This window comes from Vombatus ursinus, unplaced genomic scaffold, assembly GCF_900497805.2.
Source record: "Vombatus ursinus unplaced genomic scaffold, bare-nosed wombat genome assembly UNPS02014811.1, whole genome shotgun sequence".
In the NCBI taxonomy this organism is placed as follows: domain Eukaryota; kingdom Metazoa; phylum Chordata; class Mammalia; order Diprotodontia; family Vombatidae; genus Vombatus; species Vombatus ursinus.
The window spans coordinates 716,848-740,176 of NW_020954589.1; the positions used below are offsets into that span (position 1 = coordinate 716,848).

General features: G+C 39.8%; 1 protein-coding gene across 2 annotated transcripts in view; it reads right to left on the bottom strand.

The window, feature by feature from the left end:
- The window catches only part of LOC114053478 (kinesin-like protein KIF6), a 451,087-nt gene that overhangs the window by 120,855 nt on the left and 306,903 nt on the right, over positions 1 to 23,329 (bottom strand). For both annotated transcript variants that reach the window (XM_027876578.1, XM_027876577.1), the window contains one exon: positions 5,107 to 5,215. In XM_027876578.1, coding sequence (XP_027732379.1) covers positions 5,107 to 5,215 — 109 coding nt within the window. The remainder of the gene's footprint in view (positions 1 to 5,106; positions 5,216 to 23,329) is intronic.

The following is a 23,329-nucleotide window of genomic DNA, read 5'->3' on the forward strand; positions in this document are numbered from 1 at the left end:
ATGTTAAGTTTATTTTCTGTCTATAGAATTATATTCAGCTTTCAGGTCATATTCTTTATTGTAAGCCTCTATCTTTTAGTCTTTTGGAATGTCATATTCCCAAATTATCTCTCCTTTGTAGTAGTTGCAGCATAGTTTTGTGATCCTCTCTGTGCTTCCCTGGTACCTAAACTCTTTCTGGCTGCTTGAAATATTTTTTTCTTTAACTTGGAAGCTCTGAATTTTAGCTATGACATTCCTGGATGTTTTCTTTCAGTTTGGGATTACTTTCATGAGATTACTAATATAGTCTTTCTGTATTTACTTGTCCCTCTTGTTCTAAAAGATTTGGGAAATTTTCCTTTGGTTTCTTGAAATAAGATATCCAGTTTTATTTGGTCATGCATTTCAGGAAGTTAAATGATTATTAAATTACGTCTTCTGAAACTGTTTTCTAGATTGGCTGTTTTTGATAGAAGAAAGCTTACATTTTCTTCTACTTTTTAAATCTTTTAATTTTGTTCCAATATTTCTTGTTTTTTCATGTAGTCACTGAATTCTGATTGCTTCATTCTATTTCTTCATGGTGTCTACTACTTGGGTAAGGTTTCAAACCTCCTGTCCTAAGCTATTTATTCCCTTTCCATTTTTTCCCCTCATGAGCTCTAATTTCAGTTTTAATTTTACTCTTTATTTCTTGTTTCATTTCTTCCAATTATTGTTGTGGCCATTTTTTTCCCCTCTGAGCATCTCTCCCTACTTGCTGTGAAGTTATTCACTTCTTTTGGGCTTGCCTCTTGGGTTTTTCTTAACCTATAGTATCTTTTTATTATGTTTTTTTTTTTTTTTTTGCTCTCGAGTTCTTAGACTGGAACTTTTTGTAGGGCCAGGTTCCACTCCCTCTAGAACTCTTGGATAGGTTGAGCAATACCTATTTGGTCCTGTCCCCTCTATAGTCTAGCTGCTACTTCTACTGTCATTATGGTTGAGGTGGAGGACTAAGCCTCATTCTCTTCTTCAGTCCTGTTTCCTGACTCAATCTTCCAGTGATTCACTGCAGGCAGTGGCCTTAATACATCTCTTCCTATTTCTTGCAAACTTGCAAACTCCCTAATTAGGAGTTAGCTCTATCTCCTGCTGTAGTCTTGATAAGACCCAGTCAGATGCTTGTAATCACCCTGGGTTTAGGCCTCTTGCAAAGCTCACTAGTGTGGGTACTCAGGCACTGAGCTGACCTTATCTCCTGCTCTGGCTCCTAGTGCACTGAGGAGTTCTCATGTGAGTCCTGACTCCTTGCACAGTGACCTATGGTGGCAGGATCTGTCCCTTGCTGTTCTTCTGACATGCCAGGGCTAGGGTCATTTATTTCTCCTACTGCTCAAAAACTTCAAACCTGTTCACTAGGACTTTAGCTGACTTCTAGACTCTGCTACTTCTTGCATTCTTTTTTTTTTTTTTTTGAGTTTCTGGACTGGAGGAGTTTTCTTGTGTTTTTCTGTGGTTTTCCTTATCCCTTCTCCATATCTTTCAGATATTTGCTGCTTTGTGTATTGGCAATCTGGGAACCTCTACAAACTCTCATGCTGCTATTTTACTTAACTGGAAGTTGTAAGCCTTAAAATATTCTACAAATGTTAGCCATTAATTCATTAAACATTTATTAAGCCCCTACTATGTGCCAGGCACTGTGCTAAGCACTGGGGATACAAAAAGGGGCAGGAGATAGTCCTGCCCTCAAAAAGCCTAAAATCTAATGGGGTGGGGGAGACTTTTCCCCCAAAGCAAGCTATATACAGGATAAGTAGGAAGTAACAGAGGGAAGGCACTGGAATTAAGAGGGGTTGAGAAGCCTTCCTGTAGAAAATAGGGTTTTAGTTGGGACTTGAAAGAAGCCAGGGAAGTTAGCAGTCAGAGTGGAGAAGGGAGAGCATTCCAGGCATGGGGAACAGCCAGAGAGAATGTCCAGAGTTGTGAGATAGAATGTCTTATTTGTAGAACAGCTAGGAGGCCAGCGTCACCAGAGAGAAGAGTACGTTTTTACTATTATTGTTATAAAGAGGCATTGTTGGTCAATGGTTAGATGGGTAGCCTTGTTCAAGAAGGTTGAGTTTAAGACCTACTACTGGTACAGACTTGCTGTGTGACCATGGACAAGCCACTTAATATTTCAGTGGCATAGACAGCTCTCTAAAACTATAGCTTACCGAGGTATTTCTGATCTACATAGAGTGGAAGAAGTTCCCATCTTGCTCACAATAATGAAATTACAGGTCCACAAATCTACCATTAATGTTATAATTATTCTGGAGACTTTTCCCAGCAGAATGGGTGGATAAGAACAATTTGTTTCAATGGCCATGAAGGCGACACTGTGGGGCACTTAGAGCTTTGTTAAATATCAAAGACACCAAGGTCATCCACTGCCTCCTGGGCCATCGCCAATCATCTTGACTTTTGTCCTAACATTGGACTTCAATGACTCTGGAAGAGAGAGTAAGTGTGATAGCTTTATGCAACTCTGCCTCATTTAAATCCAATTGATGAGCAAGTCAAGACATCACCCATCACATTGTGATGTCATTGATCCTTTCAAAATGAAAGATGAACAACAATTATTCTGTTTATGATCTCTTAGATATCTCCTTGTCAGAGATCTAGAGTCAGTCAATGCTTTCCATTCCCCACCTACCCTCTCTATGCAATAGTAGCTTATAGCTAATAATATAGCTATAAAGACTGATGACAACAAATGAGATGCATGATATCAGAGTCTTCACGATAATCTTGTAGGCAGGAATGATAGAAGCAACTGACCAGGTGTCACCTCACTTATCAAAACCACACTTCCTAACCTCTGCTCTAACCTTTTGCTTCTTTCCAGATCACTCTCTGAGACCTGCCACTACAATGTTTTCTAAATCAAACCTACTTTATGTCCTGACACTATAACCTACTTTGTGTCCTGCTTCTGTACTGTACCTGTATTTAAATTTCTCAAGTCAGATTTAATGGCATAAAGTCTAAAAAAGGAGAGACAGCCTTTATTCAAATTCTCTTCGACTTTCTTACTGACTGATCAGAGCTTATACAGCTTAGTGTCTATCATGGTAAATTAGCATAAGAAAATTTGAACAGCTATATTAAACACCTCTATAGTCATCATGTTTAAACTTTTAGTTTTCTACTGTCGCTTTAAAATACTCCTGATTAGAGAGAACAAAATGAAAATGTAGATGAACCATAAGAAAGGGTTGAGTGGTAGAGGGTTGATCAGAAGAATATGATTAACTTGATGAAGGTATAGGGAAGGCATCTTCCTGTGGAGGCTATGGATATGCCAATTAAAATCTTCATTAAAAGGATTGAGGACATCTGTGCCGAGGTGCTTGCCAACCTATTCCCATCTCATTGAAGATGAATAATTGCCTCTTATTGTGGGCCAAAGTCATTCCTTTTTGCTGGAGAGATTTAGGGAGAAAGAATAGTTAGAGAGGAGATTTGGACAGAGAAATCATAGAGAGAGAACTATGCAAAGGTTAAGAGTAGAAACTGAACCCTGGAGTGTGAATCTTCATGACCTTCCCAGGCGAGCCATTAATGATAGCCATAGGGAGGCAAGAACTGAGACAGAGACATGTTGCAATTGCATTTGTTCTTAACCATGTGCCCCAAGAGGTGGCTAAAAGAGGCTGGGGGAGGCCCACTCAACTACATGACTCCAGGAGAACATGGAGCCACATGACCTAGTCTCTTGAATATAGAAGGGGGCTCCTAAATCCCAGTTTTCTATAAAGAAAAGATGGGAAGGGATATATGTGCCTTGAAATCACTATCCTCTTGGAAAGAAGATCTTGGGACTCAGACCTCTGGAAAGAAAAGGAGGAATCTCTGGATAGCACCATCCTCTTAAAGGATTTGAGCATGTGGCTTCAGACCTGGAGAAGAAACAAGGGACAAGGCCATGATATGATAAAAATTCTGGATGTTGCTTACTGTTACTACCCTGAACTATTTAGATAATACAGGTCTCTTGGGAAATGAGGTTGCCTCTCTAGCAACCCCAAGTTCATTCTCCTTTGAAGGGGAGTTCAAACCTTGAAGTACTGTAATGGTAGAGGCCGATGTAAGTAGTACCCTGGAGTGAAGGTCAGTCAACAAAGAGTCAGCCACAATCAAAATGACTGAACAACAACAAAAATAGCTAGGAAACTTTTTTTTTAATGCTACACAAAAATCCTATTTCCCAATCTCAGCCTATACTCCTGTTAGAGAGAATGGATGAGAAAGTACAGATGTAAGTAGTCTATTCTCACTACTAGAGAAACAACTAAAAGTTCATTTACTATTCATGAAGATGGTGGTTAGAAATCATCTTTACATACATACCTATTGCATTTCGCATATATAAATTTCTCTCTGGTGTGCACGGATATTTATTTAGAAATGAAAGAATTTCCTCTGACTCTCCTGGCTTAAGTATTTATAACTATGTAATATTTAATAACTGAATAATTCACAGTAACATAAATAAAAGGGAACTCTACTACCATGAAGAAACAGATGTGGTGTGCCATCATAATAGGTTCACAGTTTCCAGGACACGAGAGTTTTCATGGACAGCAAACTCACAAGGGACCACAAATATGACAGGGGAGCCCCAAAACTGAATGTGATCTTAGGCTGTCTCATTATATACTGGACAAAATAAGGGAGGTGACAGTTCCATTGTATTCTGCCTGTGTTAAACCACATCTGAAGGATTCTTTTAAGTGAAGTTACCACATCTTAGGATGGACATTCGACAAGCTGGAGTGTGTACACTTGAGGATAGGTAGAGGGAACTGAGAATGCCCTCCACCATGTGGTAAGCAGATATAAAAGCAGAATTGCCTGTTAATATGACCCCTGACCTCAATTACCTTATAATTTTATTAAGGAAGATAAAGATTCGACATATGAAATTACCACAGAACAGTTTAAGATAATATTAATTATGTTAAATTGAAACAGCACATTATTCCTTCTCCTAGTTGGGTTGTGCAGACCAGGCAAAATACAATCGCATGTTTCCTTCTACCAGGAACGTCCAGGCCCAAAAGGAGAAATGATTTGCAGAGCTAGTCTTACCTCTGTCTTAAAATCTGTTTGTTGTCTTCAATTGTAATACTATCAGCATGATCCTGCTTGAAGATTTCAAAAGCCTCCTGCCGTCCCAGTGACATCTCTTCTTTCTTTCCTGTTTGGAGACACATTAAGATCTCTTTAGCCTCAGGAAGAGGATCAAATTTTATTAGCAATTCAGGAAAAACCCTGAAGCAGCCAGTGGTTCTGAGACACCTGCAGTCATAAGGCTCCATACCAAACCTAGGGTTCTTGGACCAAAGCTACTTTCACGGGGCATAGAATATATAGCTAGGATGGCTTCTTGAGGATGAGGGCTGTTCAGTTTTTGTTGTTGCATCCCCAAGCATTTAGTCCAGTGCCTGCCACTATAAAAGCCTCTTGATTCATCTACTGTACTCACTAGATTTTTATTTGTTCTTGAGTTTACCAGGTTTGGGGGAGAACATCTGGTTAAAGGAAGCAATATGACCACAACAAAAATGAAAATTCTAAACATTAGATGGCAGGAAATATCTAAAATATATGTTTTCATTTCAATTTAGTGCCACATCTCGCTTCATCCCTCCCCCTCATTTTCCTTTCATAACCCAATCCTGGTTTCCTATTACTTTCCCTATACATTTCCAGGTAAATGGTAGGGAAATAAATGATCATTAAAATGGAAATTTGAGTGGGAGACTATAACTATAACATTTCTTAAACACCTATTATGTGCTAGGCACTGTGCTAAGTGCTTGGGATACAAATACAAAAAAAAAAAAAAGAAAGAAAGAAAACCAGTCCCTGCCTTTGAGTTCACAATACAATGGGGGAAGACAATACATAAAAGGAAGCTGAAGAAGGGGATTGAGAGGGGAAGAGAAGGCACCCTGTGCAGATGCATGATGTGACCTGGTCCAAAGGAGTACAGCTGGATGGAGAATGAAGATATGGTTGGCCTGGGAACACCCTTTAAATTCAGGCTTTGAGAGGAATTCTCTGTTCTATCCTTTAGTCTTCCAGTCAGAGAGGAACTGAAGATATCAAGGGAATTGATGAGTTGGTGAGTAGCAACATCAATGCAATCTCACAGGATAATGAGTTTCCTAATGATGAGACTTCTCTGGGCATGGTAGAGTCCAGTCCACAGGAATGCAGCTGGGTGGTGAGAGAAATATTATTTCTCTCTTTCATGTAATATCCAGGTTTCCCCTTTTCTACTTACTAATCCAGAAATCAACCTGTGTGGGAAAGCTTGGGCAAAGACTTACCCAGGCTAAGATCTCATCAAAGACAGTAAAGAAAGTCTAAGTTTAAGCGAATGCGTGGATTCCTGTTCATTGTATTTACTCAGAGAGGTCTAGGAAAATATAGATTCTCCTTTTTGTCAGATGGGTAATATGGAAATTGATAAATCTCTTTGCCCAAGATTTGGGTGCTCAGTATCAGGTACTCCAAGACTCTCATTGGAATAAACCCAACTCTCATTATAATATTAATTCTCTCATTAATTGTCAACCAATCACAGTTGATTCCCACCTTCAGGAACACTCACTCTTCCAAGGCATATAAACTGTAAGCCCACTGCCATGAGTAATCTTTGGTCAAAGAGAGATGGCCAAATGACCATTCCTTTTATTCATAAAATGCTAGCATTATTAATAAAATGATTAATTACTCAGAAATAGTGTCTCTCAAACTTTTTAAATGTCACTGTGGGAAATGAGATTGAGTTTAGCCCTTTCTTGAAGAATAAGGCATACAAGAGCCCTAGGTCTTTAACTGCAGTATTTAGAAGCAAGAGCTTCAAGCCAATACAGAGTTAAGGGAATTCTGACAATTGTGTGAAATGTTTAAATTTACCTATATTCATCAATCCTCATCAATTTGTACTTGGACTATTGAAATAGCCTACTGGTTGCCACAAGTCTCTACCCACTCTAGTCTACCCTTTAGTTAGCTGCCAAAGGGACCTTCCCAAAGCCCAGCTCTGACCAAGTCATGCCTCTACTCAACAGATTCCAGTGGTTATCACCTTCAAGATCAAACATAAAGTTTGGTATTCACTACCCTTCATAACCATACTCCCCTCCCCTTTTCCAGTGTTGTGATTCAGGAACATAAGCCTCCTTGCTGTTCTTCATGGAAGACACTCCACCTCTGGGCATTTTCACCCAATGTCTGGAATTCTCTCTCTCCTCAACTCCCTGGCTTCCTTCAAGTATAGGCTATAATTCCACATTCTAGAAGAAGTCTTTCTAATCTCCCTTATGCTGAGGCCTTCTCTCTGTTGATTATCTCTAATTTATCCTGTACAGAGCTTATTTATATAAAGTTGTTCACATGCTGTCTCCCCTATTAGACTATGAGCTCTTTGAGAGGAGGGATTGTCTTTTGCCTTTCCTTGAATCCCCAGCATTTAGTACAGTGCCTGGCAAATAGTAGGCACTTAATAAATGTTTATTGGTTGACTGAATCCTTGAGGATGTTCCTGTAGCATTATCTTCTCTAGCAATATCTATCTCCTGTCCCATGGAGAAAGCCAGCCCTGGTGTGTAACAGGTTAAAGACTGTGGCTAGAGTTGTATTCATGAGTAGATCTTGTCCTGACTACCTGTGGGAGAGGGAATCAAGGGCCAACTCCAATTGGTGACACTCTGGGACTCCACCAAACAGCTTTCAAACAGAACAAAAATTATTTTATCCCTCCCTAGGAAAAAAAAAAGACATTCCCTCACATCATGTCTGCCTCTGGGTAAGACAGCTGAATGCACCCAGCTGACAACAATTTAATGATTATCATTGATAAAAATAGCACCATGAAGAATGTCTGAATGGTGAAACACACAAAGACACTCCACCCTCTTTCAATGAGAAGCAAACAGACAATGATTAGTATAGTCTTCACATCTGTACCACATACTCAAGGAGGGGGTGAACATGAGGAAGGGTTTTTGTAAGAATTGGAAGAATAGACCACAGGAGAAAAACACTGAATAGCTTGTATTTTAGGGGTACTTAATATACTGACCACTTTAGACCTGACTCTCCATAGCTCATCAAATTGACTCTACTATCCATCAACATTCCCTCTCCTAAGAGTTAGGAGACTAATTCCTTTTCCCAATGTGTATCTAACCTAACCAAACAACGTACAATTTATTGCCTAAAGTAGTAGATGGAGGGACTAGCTCCCTCCACAATAGGAGGTGGAAGGAAAAGCTTCCTCTGGGAGGGCCTTGGGAAAGAGAAGAGGTCCTGTAAAATCAGGTTGGAACCTAGGTGAGGGGCCACCAAATTGCTTCCCACCAGTCACAGAGGAGATGACATTGTGGAGAAGGCTGGTCAGATGTTTCATTCCTGGAGTCCTCCTGCATTTTGGGATTGCTGTCCTTTATTAATTAGTTGAACTCAGGTGTGTGTCTTGAAGTGTCTTGTGTGGGCACTTGGCTTTGGAAAGGTATTTCTAAGACTTCTCAATCCATATGCTACTGAATCAATTAAAAAATAGTCAACAAATTTTAAGCACAATATGCATCTTTCAGTCAATTCTGTGACCTGAAGGAAGTTGTCTATTGTAGAGTATCATTGCAAAAGTCTGTTTATTTCCTTCTTCCTACCTTTATAAAAGATGTCCTCAATATAAGTGGAGCTTACATAAAAACTGTGTAGAAATAGGAGTGTAGGCATATGGGTCGGTGGTTATTAATACCATCTTAATCCTCCATTTTGTAAATATTTAATGACCAGGATTTTTTCCCAATTGTTTTGGTATTTTTGCCTTTTTTGGATGGCATGAAAATCAATCCTCCATGTATTGATCTAGTCCAACTGCTCTTTCTTTGTTTAGTGTTATTTCCACTGCGTCATGTAACACAATGGGAACTGTGAGTTTAGAGTTTGAATGTGGCAACATTCTCTCACATATTGCTAGCTTGTGTTTTGCCAACTATGACTAGCACTAGCTCAATGGTCCTTAAGTTAGTCGAGTAGTGGAAAGTTGGGGAAAGAAACTGGTTTTGTCTTTAGTCCTCTTCTCTTCTGGTCCTGCAGTCTCTTCCTTGTAAATTACATTTATATTTAGAGCTTCAACTCTCACAGCCATACATGGGAAACCTCTCCCTGGATGTACTATCAAACTAAAACTCATTAGGTTCTAAACTGAAATTATTTTTCCTCTCCAAACTTGCTCCTCTTCCTGATTTGTCTTCTTCTGTCAATGGAACCACCAGCAACATTCACCTATGATCAAAGGTTTGATATCATTTTGATCCCTTCTTCTACCTTACCTTCTATATCCAATCAATTGTCAGGATCTGTGAGCTTCACCATATCTTTCACATATGTCCCCTCTTTTTTTACCCTTATTGCCATGACCTCTACTAAGACACTCATCATGTCCTGGCTGGACTGGCTTCTAACTAGTTTCCTCACCTCTCAACCTCCTCCAATTCATTGTACACATGATTTCTGTGTCTGTATCTAATCATGATGCATCCTTTATTCAGAGCTTTCAAATGACTGCTTACAGATCATAGATAAAGGCAAAACTCCTTAGCTGCTAAACTATGAGAATGCAAGGCCCAAAACCAACTGGGGTTACCCCCACTTTTCCAACTTTATCTGGAATGAGAAAACTCTACTATGTTAAGAGCTTATTAGGTACTGGGCAATGTACTATGTGCTGGGCTACAAATACAAAAAGGGTGACAATCCCCGCCCTCGAAGAGCTTACATTTTCATAGGGAGAGACAGTATATACAGGGGAGTGGATGTCAGGGAAGGGCATTTTGACATGGGGAGTCACAGGAAGGCGTGAGTAGATCCATAGGACAATCAATGGATATGAACAATAACCCCATCAATTTGACTACTGGGTGGACAGCAAAAGGGGGAGAGCCATGGATGAGGGCAGATGGCAAGAATGAATGAAAAAGCATTTATTAGGTGCCTATTACATGGCAAAACACTATGCAAAATGCTGTGGAAGAACAGTAATAATCCCTGTTTTTAAGGAGTTCACATTCTAATGGGGGAGACAACACACACTGGAGATTTCAACTGCATGTCAGATGGACATGGCCCAGTGGTCCTAGGATGCAGTAGCAAAGCAGATGGTAATGTATCTTCTTCAGCATCATTTCCATTAGTTAAATAATATCCTATTTTTGGTGTGGAACTATTTGATGGCATCAAGGACTTTGGGAGTGAGAACATTCTTTTCTGGGTCTTCAGTAGTTGAGGCTGCCTAGGAGGTTGGAGGCAGTGACCCTTCCACAAAGACTGCTTCCATGGACAATGGCTGCTGGGATAGGCTAGAAAAACAACTAGTGACCTGGGGGCAGGGGTCTGACTATTCCTGGGGCTCTTGGGCTTACCTGCCTGTTGGTGGCAGTTGGTCAACAGTGGTGGTGGCAAGGGCAGTGAGCCATCCTCCAAAGGGGTCTGTGCTCTGGATGATGAATGTGGGTGTAGAGTATGTGGTGTGAGTGAGATTTCTGGGCACAGGGTCTTAGGTTGTCTCCACTGGGGTCAGAGGGAAGGTATTGGTCAAGGCAGTGGTAGTAATTCGACTGCCCCACCCATGATGCCTTCTTTTCTCAGGGTGCTTAGTGCTTTTGCTAGGCTAACCTGCCTGCTCCAGGGGTGGCAGTTGGTGTTGGTGTGACAGGTCCAATGGTGGATAGGTGTTGGGGACTATAATGGCAGTAGGGCCCATGGCCTAGGGAGTGCTCCTATTCCTAGGGTTCTTGGCCTTATCTTCTTATCAGTCACAGTTGTTTGATATTTGGGGTTGCTGGTGGCTAGGATGGCAGGCCTCTTTTCCATAGGGGTTCCTTCCCTGGATGACAACTGTTGGGGGCTGGGATGGAAGTAGACCTGATGGTCTGAGGGCAGCATTGATATTCCCGGGGACCTTGGGTTTACCTGCCTGTTGTTGGTAGTTGGTTGGAGGCAAGAGGTTGGTGGCAGGAGAGAGGATACCTTCTCCATAGGGGTTGGTTCCATGAATAATGGCTGAGGTGGCAGCCTAGAAGCAGGGCTATTGGTCTGGATGAAGCAGCTATTCCTGGGGCTCTTGGGCATAAGGTCCTGAACTACTTCTACTAATGGAAATAGCCTGATGGTAAGGATGGCTAGATAAGATGTGAAACATGTAATAGTGGTTTGCGGCCAGCTAGATATAGTGGAAGAGGTAGGTTTGCACTGACTTCATCATAGTCAATATTGCTCAGCTACAGGGCAAGGGTTGCAAGGTTGAACAGATTAATTTCCTCAGGGACTGGGGGCATAGATACTGGAGGTATGGTATGGAGTGTACTGGTCCAGGTGAGGACTCTATGTTCCAGTTAAATTTAACTGTTCAGGCAGAGCCAAGATGGTGGAGAAAAGAAGGAACTCACCTGAACTACCCTACGTTCTTTTCCAAAAAACTTCAGATAACACCTCAAAATGAATTTGGAGCAGCAGAACCCAAAAAAGGGTGGGTGATGCAATTTTCCAGCACAAGACAACCTAAAAGTTTGGCAGGAAAGGTGTGTTGTATTTTGGTGAGAGTAGAGGCAACACCCAGGCAAGAGAGCAGCAGGCCCTGGGAGCAACTGAATTGGCAGCAGTGGCTTCTAGAATTCTCGGCTCACAGATGGGAAGGGGGTCAGATAACTGGTTAGAAGGCGATAACAAGGGTCCCTTTGCTGGCACTAGGTACAAGCCTCTGTTGCATTGCCCATATGCAGATCTAGGGTGCAGTCCTGGGTCACAGTCCCAACATGAGGAAGAGCACTAGCACACCAGAACATGCAGCTTCAGGGGAGCAAGGGACCCTGGTCAGAGTTCCAGGTTAGAAAAGAATGCTCACAGACCAGAGCACAGGCCAGGAGACTGGTAAACACACCTCTCCTTAGATCATGACACTTTGAAAGACCTGAAAAATGACAGATCCCTGGAACTAGCTCTGAAAACAGCTGCATAAAAACCCTGAAGCTTGGGACAGTGCCCTCTCCACTCCAGAGGCAGAGCCCAATTTTAACATAAAGTTAAAAGTCAAGAAATAGGCTGGAAAATGAGCAAACAACAACAATAACAACAACTACAACAACAACAACAACAACAACAAAAACCCCGACCATAAAAAATTAATATGGTGACAGGAAAGTTCAAAACACAAACTCAGGAGAAGACAACAAAGTTAAAACTGCTCTATCCAAAGCCTCAAGAAAAAATGTAAACTGGCCTCAGGCTCAAAAGGAATTTCTGGAAGAGACTAAAAAGGATTTTAAAAATCAAATAAGAGATGTGGAGGAAGAACTGGGAAAAGAAATGAGTGTGATGTAAGAAAATCAGTAAAAAAAAAAAAAAATCAACAGCTTGGTAAAGGAGGCACCAAAAAATTACAGAAAATAACACCTTAAAAACCAGAATAGGCCAAATGGTTAAAAAAAAAAAAAACAGGTGCAAAAATCCGCTGAAAAGGACTCCTTGAAAAGGACTCCTTAAAAAGGAGAATTAGCCAAATGGAAAAAGATGTACAAAAATTCACCAAATAAAAGAACTCCTTAAAAAGTAGAATCGGTCAAATGGAAAAGTAGATACAAAATCTCACAGAAGAAAATGATTCCTTAAGAATTAGAACTGGTCAAGTAGAAGTTAATGACTCCATGAGACATCAAGAAACAATAAAACAAAATGAAAATAATGAAAAAATAGAAAGAAATGTGAAATATCTCATTGGAAAAACAACTGACCTGGAAAATAGATCAAGGAAAGATAATTTAAGATTTACTAGGCTACCTGAAAGCCGTGATAAAAAAAGGAATCTAGATATCATCTTTCAAGAAACTATCAAGGAAAACTGCCCTAATATTTTAGAACCAGAGGGCAAAATAGAAATTGAAAGAATCTACTGATCACCTCTTGAAAGAGGTCTCAAAATGAAAATTCTCAGTAATATTATAGTCAAATTCCAGAGCTCCCAGATCAAAGAGAAAATACTGCAAGGAGACAAAAAGAAACAATTCAAATACCACAGAGCCATAGTCAGGATAACACAAGATTTAGCAGCTACCTTAAAGGATCACAGGCCTTAGAATATGATATTTTGGAGGGCAAAGGAAATAGAAGACTTTAAAGTATTCCTGATGAAAAGATCAGAGCTGAATAGAAAATCTGACTTTCAAATACAAGACTCAAGAGAAGTAAACAAAAAAGAGAAATTATAAGGTATTCAATAAGGTTAAACTGTCTACATTCCTACATGGGAAGATGGTACTTGTAATTCCTAAGAACTTTTTTTTAATTACTAGGGCAGTTAGAAGGGGAAAATAGGATGGAGGGAAATACATAGCAATCATAGCTGTGAAAAAATTTTATAGCAAGTTTCTCTGATAGAAGCCTCATTTCTCAAATACATAGAGAACTGAATCAAACTGATAAAAAATACAAGTTATTCCCCAGTTGATAAATGGTCAAAGGATATGTATAAGTGGTTTTCAGATGAAATAATCAAAGCTACCTAGTCATATGAAAAAAGGCTCTAAATCACTATTGATTAGAGAAATGCAAATTAAAATAAATCTGAGGTACCACCTTATACCTATCAGATTGGCTAATATGACTGAAAAGGAAAATGACAAATGTTAGAGGGGATGTGGAAAAATTGGTACACTAATACATTGTTGGTGGAGTCATGAACTGATTCAACTATTCTGAAGGGCAATTTGGATCTACGCCTAAAGCGCACTAAAATTGTCCATACCCTTTGACCCAGCAGTACCATACTAGGTCTGTATCCCAAAGAGATAAAAAAGGGGTGGGGTGGGGAAAGGACCTATATGCATGAAAATATTAAAGCTGCTCTTTTTGTGATGGCAAAGAACATACCCATCAATTGAGGAATGGTTGAACAAGTGTGATATATAATTGTGATGATATACTATTGTTCTATAAGAAATGACAAGTAGGGGGCAGCTAGGTGGTGCAGTGGATAGAGCACCGGCCCTGGAGTCAGGAGGACCTGAGTTCAAATACAGCCCCAGACCAAACACTTGACACTTACTAGCTGCGTGACCCTGGGCAAGTCACTTAACCCCAACTGCCTAAAAATTAAAAAAAAAAAGAAAGAAAGAAATGACAAGCAGGATGCTCTCAGAAAAACATGGAAAGACTTACATGAACTGATGCAAAGTGAAGTGAGCAGAATTAGGAGAACATTGTTTACAGTAACAGCAATACTGTATGAGGATTAATTGTGAATGATTTAGCTATTCTCAGCAATACAATGATCCAAGGCAATTCCAAAGGACTTATGATGAAAAATGCTATCCCCCTCCAGAGAAAGAACTGATAGTCTGAATGCAGATTGAAGCATATATTTTTTTTAAAATTTCTTTTTCTTTCTTTTCCTTCTTTTTTTGTCTGTGTTTTCTTTTGTAACATGGCTAATATGGAAATATGTTTTGCATGACTGCACATGTATAACCTATATCAAATTGCTTGCCTTTTAAAGGAGGGAAAAGAGGAGGGAGAGAGTTTGAAGCTCAAAATTTTTTAAAATGAATATTAAAATTGTTTTTAATGTAATTGGGAAAAATTTAAATAAATTTTAAAAATTAACTACTCATTGTTTCCTTCCGTCCCCCAACCGCTAGTATGTCCTCTGCAATCTGTGCTTGGAATGCCCTAGCATCCCCTTTAGCCCCTATCTCTGTCTGTTGAATTTCTATCAGTCACTCAAGACCAAATTCAAATGTGCCATCTCACCCACAAAACTTGATCCCCCAAGTTAGAAATGAACTTTCACTTCTCGGATATCACAAAGCACTATGTTCCACTACACTTAGATCCAGTCAGATTACATCTACAAATACTAGAAAGGACACTGAGAAATTGGAATGCGGTAAAAAGAGGGTAATTAGCATTATTAATAAAGCATTTACTTAGTGGGGGGGGGTGAGAACCTGTGGCCTCAAGGCCACATATGGCCCTCTAGATCCTCAAGTGTAGCCCTTTCACTGAATCCAAACTTCACAGAACAAAAGTTTGGTTTCAATCAAAGGGCCAAACTTGAGGACCTAGAGGGCCATATGTGGCCTTGAGACCACAGGTTCCTCACCCCTGAGTCTTAGTATCTACTATGATACTAAGTTTTCTCTTCTATTTCAGAGTCCAACTGATCTTTATATGTATATGTGCATGCATGCATATTTGTGTATGCATGTGTGTATGCATGTGAATGTGTGCACATGCTCACATGTTTCTTACGGGCTGAGAGGAGGTGCTAGCCTGGAAAGGGGTGGAGGGGCCAGAAGATGAGCTAGAGGTTATAGGAGGTGCTTGCTGACCTTACCACATCACACTTTTCTTTTTGGTCAAGAGTACAGACACTGTGACACTGTGCAGGGCATTAGCCAGTACACATCAGGTAAGAACTTTCTAAGCAGTATTGACAGGAGGAGTCAGCATACATAACAGGGAATGTGGTCAAAGACGATCACGGTTATTAGATGAGATCAGAAGAATGCTTCAATCGGGCTATCTTCCTGCCATCCATCCTTCTGAGCTCACATTTATCACCCAGTCCCCTGCTTTCCACCTCTTGCTCTGGGAACAATAATTCTAACAATACTACCATTGCTTATGGAAAGACCATATCAATTTAACTGCTTTATCATTCCACTTACTATCCCTGTGACTTCCTAACCCAAAATACCCTTCTCTGCCCAGAGGTCTCCTGTGAGAATATAAGGTCCTTGAGTGCAAGAACTGTTTCTCTTTTGTTTTTGTATCCCCAATGCTTAGTACATCGTGTGATAGAGACCACTTAATAAATGCTTTTTTTACATTCATTTTATTCTCACACACATTCACACACACACACAAAAGAGTCTTTGCCCTCATTATGTCCTATGTGCAGAGACAACATACACAATATATACACACATATGAATATATTCAAAACACTTAAAATATATTCGAGTTAATTTGTTTTGAGGTGGCAGTAATGATTGGGCCTTGTGAAGAGAAAAGGCCTTGTGAAGAAAATGGTGTTTGACCTGGGCTTTGAAGAAAGCAAAGCCTTATAAGAGGCACTGGTGAAGAGGAAGGAAATTCCAGGTGTGGAGGGCACCCTGTAGAAGGGCATGGAGACAGCAGGTGGAGTGTCATGTGAGGAATGACAAGAAGGGCAGTTTGGTTGGACTAAAGAGTGCATGACAGAGAGTAATGTATAATAAGGCTGGGAAAGTCAGCTGAAACCAGAATGTGAAGGCCCACAAAAGGGTTTTAAAGGCCAAACAGAAGAGTTTGTATTTTATCCTAGAGGTAAAAAAGGAGCCGCGGAAGCTTTTTGATCAGGAAAACGAAATGGTCAAACCTGTGCTTTAGGAACAACATGGCAACTCTGCAGAGGACAGAATGGAGAGGGGAGAAACCTGGGTGAGGAAACCCATTCAGAGAACACTATGTTACCTCAGAGGAGAGGTGATAAGGGTCTGGATGAGGGTGATGTCTATGTGAGCAGAGAGAATGGGATGGATACAAGAAATGTATTGGTAGATTTGACAAGATTTGGCAACTGAATGAACACATGGTGTGAGGAGGGCAAAGGAGTGGGAAATGAATCCACGGTTGTGAATCTAAGAGACTGAAAGGATGGTTGTGCTGTTGATGGAATGAGGAAAGTTAGGATGGTTTCAGGGGAAAGATAATGAGTTCCATTCTGGATATATTTGAGTTTGAGATGCCAGTTGGATATCCAGTTCAATAGGCAGCTGGTGATGAGGAATTACAGTAGCTCAGGAGAGCTCTAGAGCTGCAGAGCCGTAAACCATTTTGAGACAAATGTTAGTGTATCCAGTCTAAATCATTTGAAAATATGAAGTGAAGGAAGAGTCATGCCTACTGCTGCCTTAAACAAATTAGGAAAGTATTACGTAGACCATGACTAGAGAATTAGGGTTCTGCCCTAATCAAATGCCAAACTTAGACACCCACTGGGGCACATCACTGCAGCTACTAGAAAGGATGTATAAACGCACAAAGCCTGCTCTTGAAGAGCCTGCAAAAGTCCTGGAAGACAGCATGTTTTTATCAATCATTGTACTTCCCACAATCAATAATCCCATAATCCCTATCAACATTCCTTGTGCCTAGTTCATGCTCAGTAAATATTTGTCTAATGAATATGAAATTTTTCTTGATAAGTAAGGTTATTCCAAAAGTTGAGTGTGGAGAGTTGCATGAAGATAATAGAACTCCAAAGAATGAGAAATAAATATTTAGATGTAGTTTCATCTCAAATAATATTACTTAAGTGTTTCCAGGAATGAGTGTGGGAAGTGGTATTGATCTAGGGAAAACAAAGAAGCCAAATGTGAAGAAACAGAAACAGAAATGAACCTTCCCCCTCACTGCCCCCCCCCCCCAGGTGGTGGTAGTGGTGGTTAGGAGAAAGGGTTTCACTAAAAGTTTCACTAATATTTGATTAGTAACTCTTGGTTATGACAAATACAGACTTAGTTCCCATTGACTTTTCAGGATAATTATCAGGAAAGATGGGATCATATTCAACTTGATAAAGTAAATTTACATGTATTCAGAATTGTATAGAATGGCATTAAATGAACATTCTGCTCAAATAATACCATAGGTTATATTAATTGCCAATAGTCTATGAATTAAAATGTAGTATGAAAACTATACTGAAAGAATTTAAGAATGAAGAAGGATTTTCAGATCTTGGAGTGCCTCCTGGTCATCATTATTATAAATAAAGCATTCTGATTGTTTGAATTCTTTGGCTATTTGGATTCTAGAAAAAAATGGGAGTTTATTCTATGTTCACAATCTCTCTGGCTGGCTTCCTAACTATAAGCCTAGAGGTTGAGTATAAGGTGGCTCATGGCACTCACAATTAGGCATAATATGGAGGTGGTGGAGAGGAACAAGGGATATGTAATTTGAGAGAGTTCTCTGGCCACCCTCTTTCTGCGTGGTGAAGTTGTAGGTAGATGGGCAGAAGAGAGACACCTCCTTTCATGCAGTTCTGGTGTATATCCTCCATTTTCCATTTCATTCTTGGTTAGTTCCCTAACTACACTGCTCTGTTTTTCTTTCATTCAATTCCATTCTATTTGGAACTCATGTCTAACTCAGTAGGGACTGGATGAATCAAAAGCCCAAATTAAGGTCTCCAGGAGAAATAACAATCTCAGGTATGCAGATGATACCACTCTCATGTATCCATCAAGTGAACTGAGAAGCCTCTTGATGAGGGTGAAAGAGGAGAATGTAAAAGTTGGTCTGAAGCTTAAGATAAAAAAAGAAAATTAAATTCTTGGCAACTGGTCCCATCATTTCCTGGCAAACAGAGGAAGAAGAAATGGAAGTAGTGTCAGATTTTAGATTCTTGGGCTCCAAGATCTCTGCAGATGGTGACTACAGCCATGAAATCAAAAGACACTTGTTCCTTGGAAAGAAAATTATGGCAAATCTGGACACCCTACTAAAAAGCACAGACATCACCTTGCCAACAAACTTCTGTATAGTCAAAGCTATGGTTTTTCCAATAGCAATGTATGGTTGTGAGAGCTGGACTGTAAGGAAAACTGAGCATTGCAGAATCAATGCTTTTGAATTGTGGTGCTGGAGAAGACTTCTGAGAGTCCCTTGGACAGCAAGGAGATCAAATCAGTCAATATTAAAAGAAATTAATTAAATTAATTAGATTTCTCACCAGAAAGTCAAATACTGAAGCTGAAGCTTAAATACTTGACCACATAATGAGAAGATGGGACTCATCGGATAGGACCCTGATGTTGGGAAAGATTGAAGGCAGACAGCAGAGGATGAGATAGATAGATGGTGTCATGGATACAATGAACATTAACTTGGACAGACTTCAAGAGATAGGGGAGGATAGAAGGGCCTGGAGTGCTGTAATCCAAGGGGTCAAGAAGAGTTGAATGTGACTGAATGACTCAACAACCACAACAACAACAACAACAACAACAACAACAGGGACCTTTTGGATTCTACTCTTATCCTCTAATATACCAGCCTAATTGTTCAATTTGGGGTCACGAGGAAGCTTAACGAGAAGACTTCCAATTTAATCTCTCCATCTTTTCCTTTCTGATGACTCAAAAATAGGATGTACCTCATAAATCATGAGCTCTTGACAGTAAATATACATAGTTGTTACACAAAATGCCAGAATAGGCATGACAAGATTTTTAAAAGATGATTTGAATCTTGCTTGCTTAATCAACTACCTAACAGGTCAAACTTTATTAATCCCACATGTGTACTTGGTGAGTCAGGAAGCCTGGGTATCCATCCAGGTTTTGTCATTGACTAGCTATGCAACTTGGGGGCAAATGGTTGAACTTCAATGTTTTCATTTATCAAAGGAGAATGTTTTCTTGAAATGCTAATCGATAGTCAATAATGATAATGCTTAGGTTGTGCGATGAAGTTAAAATGAATCTATAGTGTAGATGCAGAAATATTTATAAAAGGGGAGAAAACAAATCAGTGTTATAGCAAAGGAAATAACAATTCTACTCTTCATTTAATTTTGCCCTCAAATGCCCACCTGACATCTCTCAGCAGAAGCAATCTTACATAAAGGCAGAAAAGGGGTAACTGTCTGCATGGTGTAATTTGAGAAGTATCTCCCTAATGTCAAATAATCCCCTCCCCACTTACTGTTATAGTACTTAAAATTCTGTCATTAGTTACACATTTATTTAGGTCTTAAAGGTTTTTCATTCACACAGAAATCAATTGATGTGTGAGGGGAAGAGACTAGTGGGCAGGCTTATCTATCAGATTCAGGCATTCCGGGGAGTCCTGGGCACATTTCCTGCTTTTGGTCACCTTCCTTTAGGTAATTCCCAACTTGATATATCAGGATTGAATCCACAGAAAGCAAGAGTGATTCAGAGAAGCTTGTGGCGTTTTATCTTTTAAAAACTGAAGGATAGGAGCTTCTTGATCTGTCACGAAAACAAGAACTTCACAATTCCAGTTTGTGAGTTGGGTGGAAAATATTTACAAGTCCTATAGACATAATGACTCCTTCCAGCCTTAGACAGCTTTGTGGTAAAAATGTAGTCAACAAGGCTGCTCTTAAAGCAGCCTTGTAGTTAAGTTTCTGAAGTTGTTAGCTCAAAGCAGCTCCTTGTTCATTTCCTAGTGGTGAGATTCCCTTAGCCTTAGTCATTCTTACCTTCAGTTTCCTTCCCTCCTAGACCAAGGGTTCTTAACTCTGTGTGTGTATGTGTGTGTGTGTGTGTGTGTGTGTGTGTGTGTGTGTGTGTGTGTATGTGTGTGATAACACAGATCACCTTTGGCAATCTGGTGAAGCCCATCAATTCCTTCTCAGAAAAATTTTTGTAAATGCATAAAACTATATACCTATATCTGAATGTATGTATAGGGTTACCAAGGAAAACTGATTAAACTGAAATAAAGAAGTATTTTTCCCCATCCAAGTTCATTGCTCTTGAGTATATCCATGAACTCCACATTAACAATCTATGCATTAAGCCAGGGGTGTCAAACATGCAGCCCAGGGGCAGCATGCCACTGGAAACACTCCCACAACATTTCTGAGTACAGTGAAACCAGATGAAAATGGAATTGGGAAATATTTAACAAAATAAATAAAAATGCAATAAAACATAATTTTATTATGTAGTTTTCTAAATCAATATTCACCTGCAGGGATCCTTTTACATGGTTCAATGTCCCCTTTTCTATTTGAGTTTGACATTACTGCACTAAAGAATACAAATCTTTAGCTTTAGGTAACCCCCTTAAACAGAAGATCCTATGGAAATTAGACCCAAAGAGAATAATTGGTTAATCAACAAGCCTTTATATGCCAGGCACTGTGCTGAATAAAAAAAAAAATGGAGTGTTTATATATTTCTTACAGGCCTGCTCTCTGACTTTTTTTCACCTAGGGTATATGGACAGCATGTATTTTTCTGATTGATTTTAAAGTTGATTTTAAGAATCACAGAATCTCAGAGTTGTCGAGGACCTCCTAGGCCATCTAGCCTAACCTACACCTGGACAATAATTCCCTCTTACCTGTACCTGACAAATGGTAACATAGCTTTTGCTTGAAGACCTACATGGAAGGGGAGTCTACCCACTAACTGCCAAAGCTGCCCATTCACTTTTGCATATCTCTAATTATTAGGAAGTTTTATAGGAAGACCGTCTAGGACATCATGGTTTCAAGTTGCTTTGGAGCCAAGAGCCTTTAAACTACATCTTCAAGTCATTCTCCAACTGATAAATGGTCAAAAGATATGAATAGGCAGTTTTCAGAAGAAGAAATCAAAGCTATCTATAGTTATATGAAAAAATGTTCTAAAGTATTATTGATTGGAGAAATGCAAATTAAAACAGTGCTGAAGTACCATTTCACACCCATCAGACTAGCTAGTATGACAGAAGAGTAAAATGATGTATGTTGAAGGGAATGTGGGAAAACTGGCCCACTAATGCACTGTTGGTAGAGTTGCAGACTAATCCAACCATTCTGGAGAGTAATTTGGAACTATGCTCAAAGGGTTATTAAACTATGCACACCCTTTGATCTAGTAATAGCCTAACTAGTTCTGTCTCCCAAAGAGATAAAAGAAAAAGGAAAATGACCTTTATGAATAAAAATACGGCAGCTCTTTTTGTGGTGGTGAAGAATTGGAAATTGAGGGGATGTCCATGAATTGGGGAATGGCTGAACAAGTTGTGGTACCTGATTGTGATAGTATACCATTCTGCTGTAAGAAATGATGAACAGGATGCTCTCAGAAAAACCTGGAAAGACTTACACGAACTAAGGCAAAGTGAAATGAGCAGAATCAGGAGAACATTGTACACAGTAACAGCATTATTGTAGGAAGATCAAGTGAATGACTTAGCTATTCTCAGCAATACAACAATCCAAGATAATTCTGAAGAGCTTATGATGAAAAATGCTATCCACCTCCAGAGAAAGAACTGATAGAGTATGAATGCAGATTGAAGCATACTTTTTAAAAACTTTATGTTTTTGTCTGTGTTTTCTTTTGCAACAAGGCTAATATGGAAATGTTTTGTATGACTAGACATGTATAATCTAATGTCAAATTGCTTGCCTTCTGAAGGAGGGCAAAGGGGAAGAAGGGAGGGAGAGAATTTGGTATTCAAAAAAATGCCCTTCTATCCACAAGGAGACCCACAGCTAGAACATTCTCTCACTATTGAACATGTTGGGATCTTGGGTCCTAATCAGAAGGTTCAACGGTTTCAACACATGACATTTCCAGTGTATGCATATAGTGACACCAGAGGTTTTACCCTATACTTGGTAAGGTTTGGGCAAGATCTGTATTTACCTATTAATTTCTATTTGGAGTCTCAGACGATGGAGAAGACATGGGATATTCATAATAAGTAAATCTAGCCACTGGAGGCCCTCAGCTATGGCTTCAGCTCAGAAGAGCTCAGAGACGAATAAGTGATGGCATGGTACTCTAGCGTGCTATCAGGACCCCCACCCAGGAGACAGTGTCCTGCTAAGAAATCTTGGTATTCAAGGAAAACACAAGAGAATGCACAGATGGAGAGGCATGGCACATTCAGGAGGTAAAAGACTGGACAATCTGCCATTCTGGCTGATGAAGCCAGATGATGACTCATAAGGAGAAAATTAGGACTGTGATTCAGATAAGAGGAATGCCATCTTTAGTGTCATAGAAATTCCCTGAGAACACTTCTGCCTGGACAGGAAGAAGAGCTGAATCTAGAAGATGCCCCTTTCTAGTTGTTAAAGTTAAAGTTATAGGAATGAAGGCTGCCTGTATAAAGCCAGACTCAATGGGGATTGGAGATAGTGATAGTCAGCCAGGGACATCCAAAATAAGGCCAATGGTTCTGAAAATTCTAAGGGAGCAGTTTGCAGACACGGCAGATTTTTTTTTTTCCCCAACTGAGGGAAGCATATAGAGGACTGTCTAGGATGCCATGTTTCCAAAATAGATTGGGCCCAAGAGGAAAGGTTTCAAAATGATAAGATTGAGGCTTGGGTTAAGGATTTCCTAAATGTATTAGGAAAAAGGGATGGCCAGGAATACAGCCACATCATGAAGGCTGAATGAACAGATTTTAATGGATGAAGCAGGCAAAGGATGGGGAGGAGTACAATGTTATTCCAGCATTTGTTTCTTGAGGGACAAGTAAGAAACTGGCA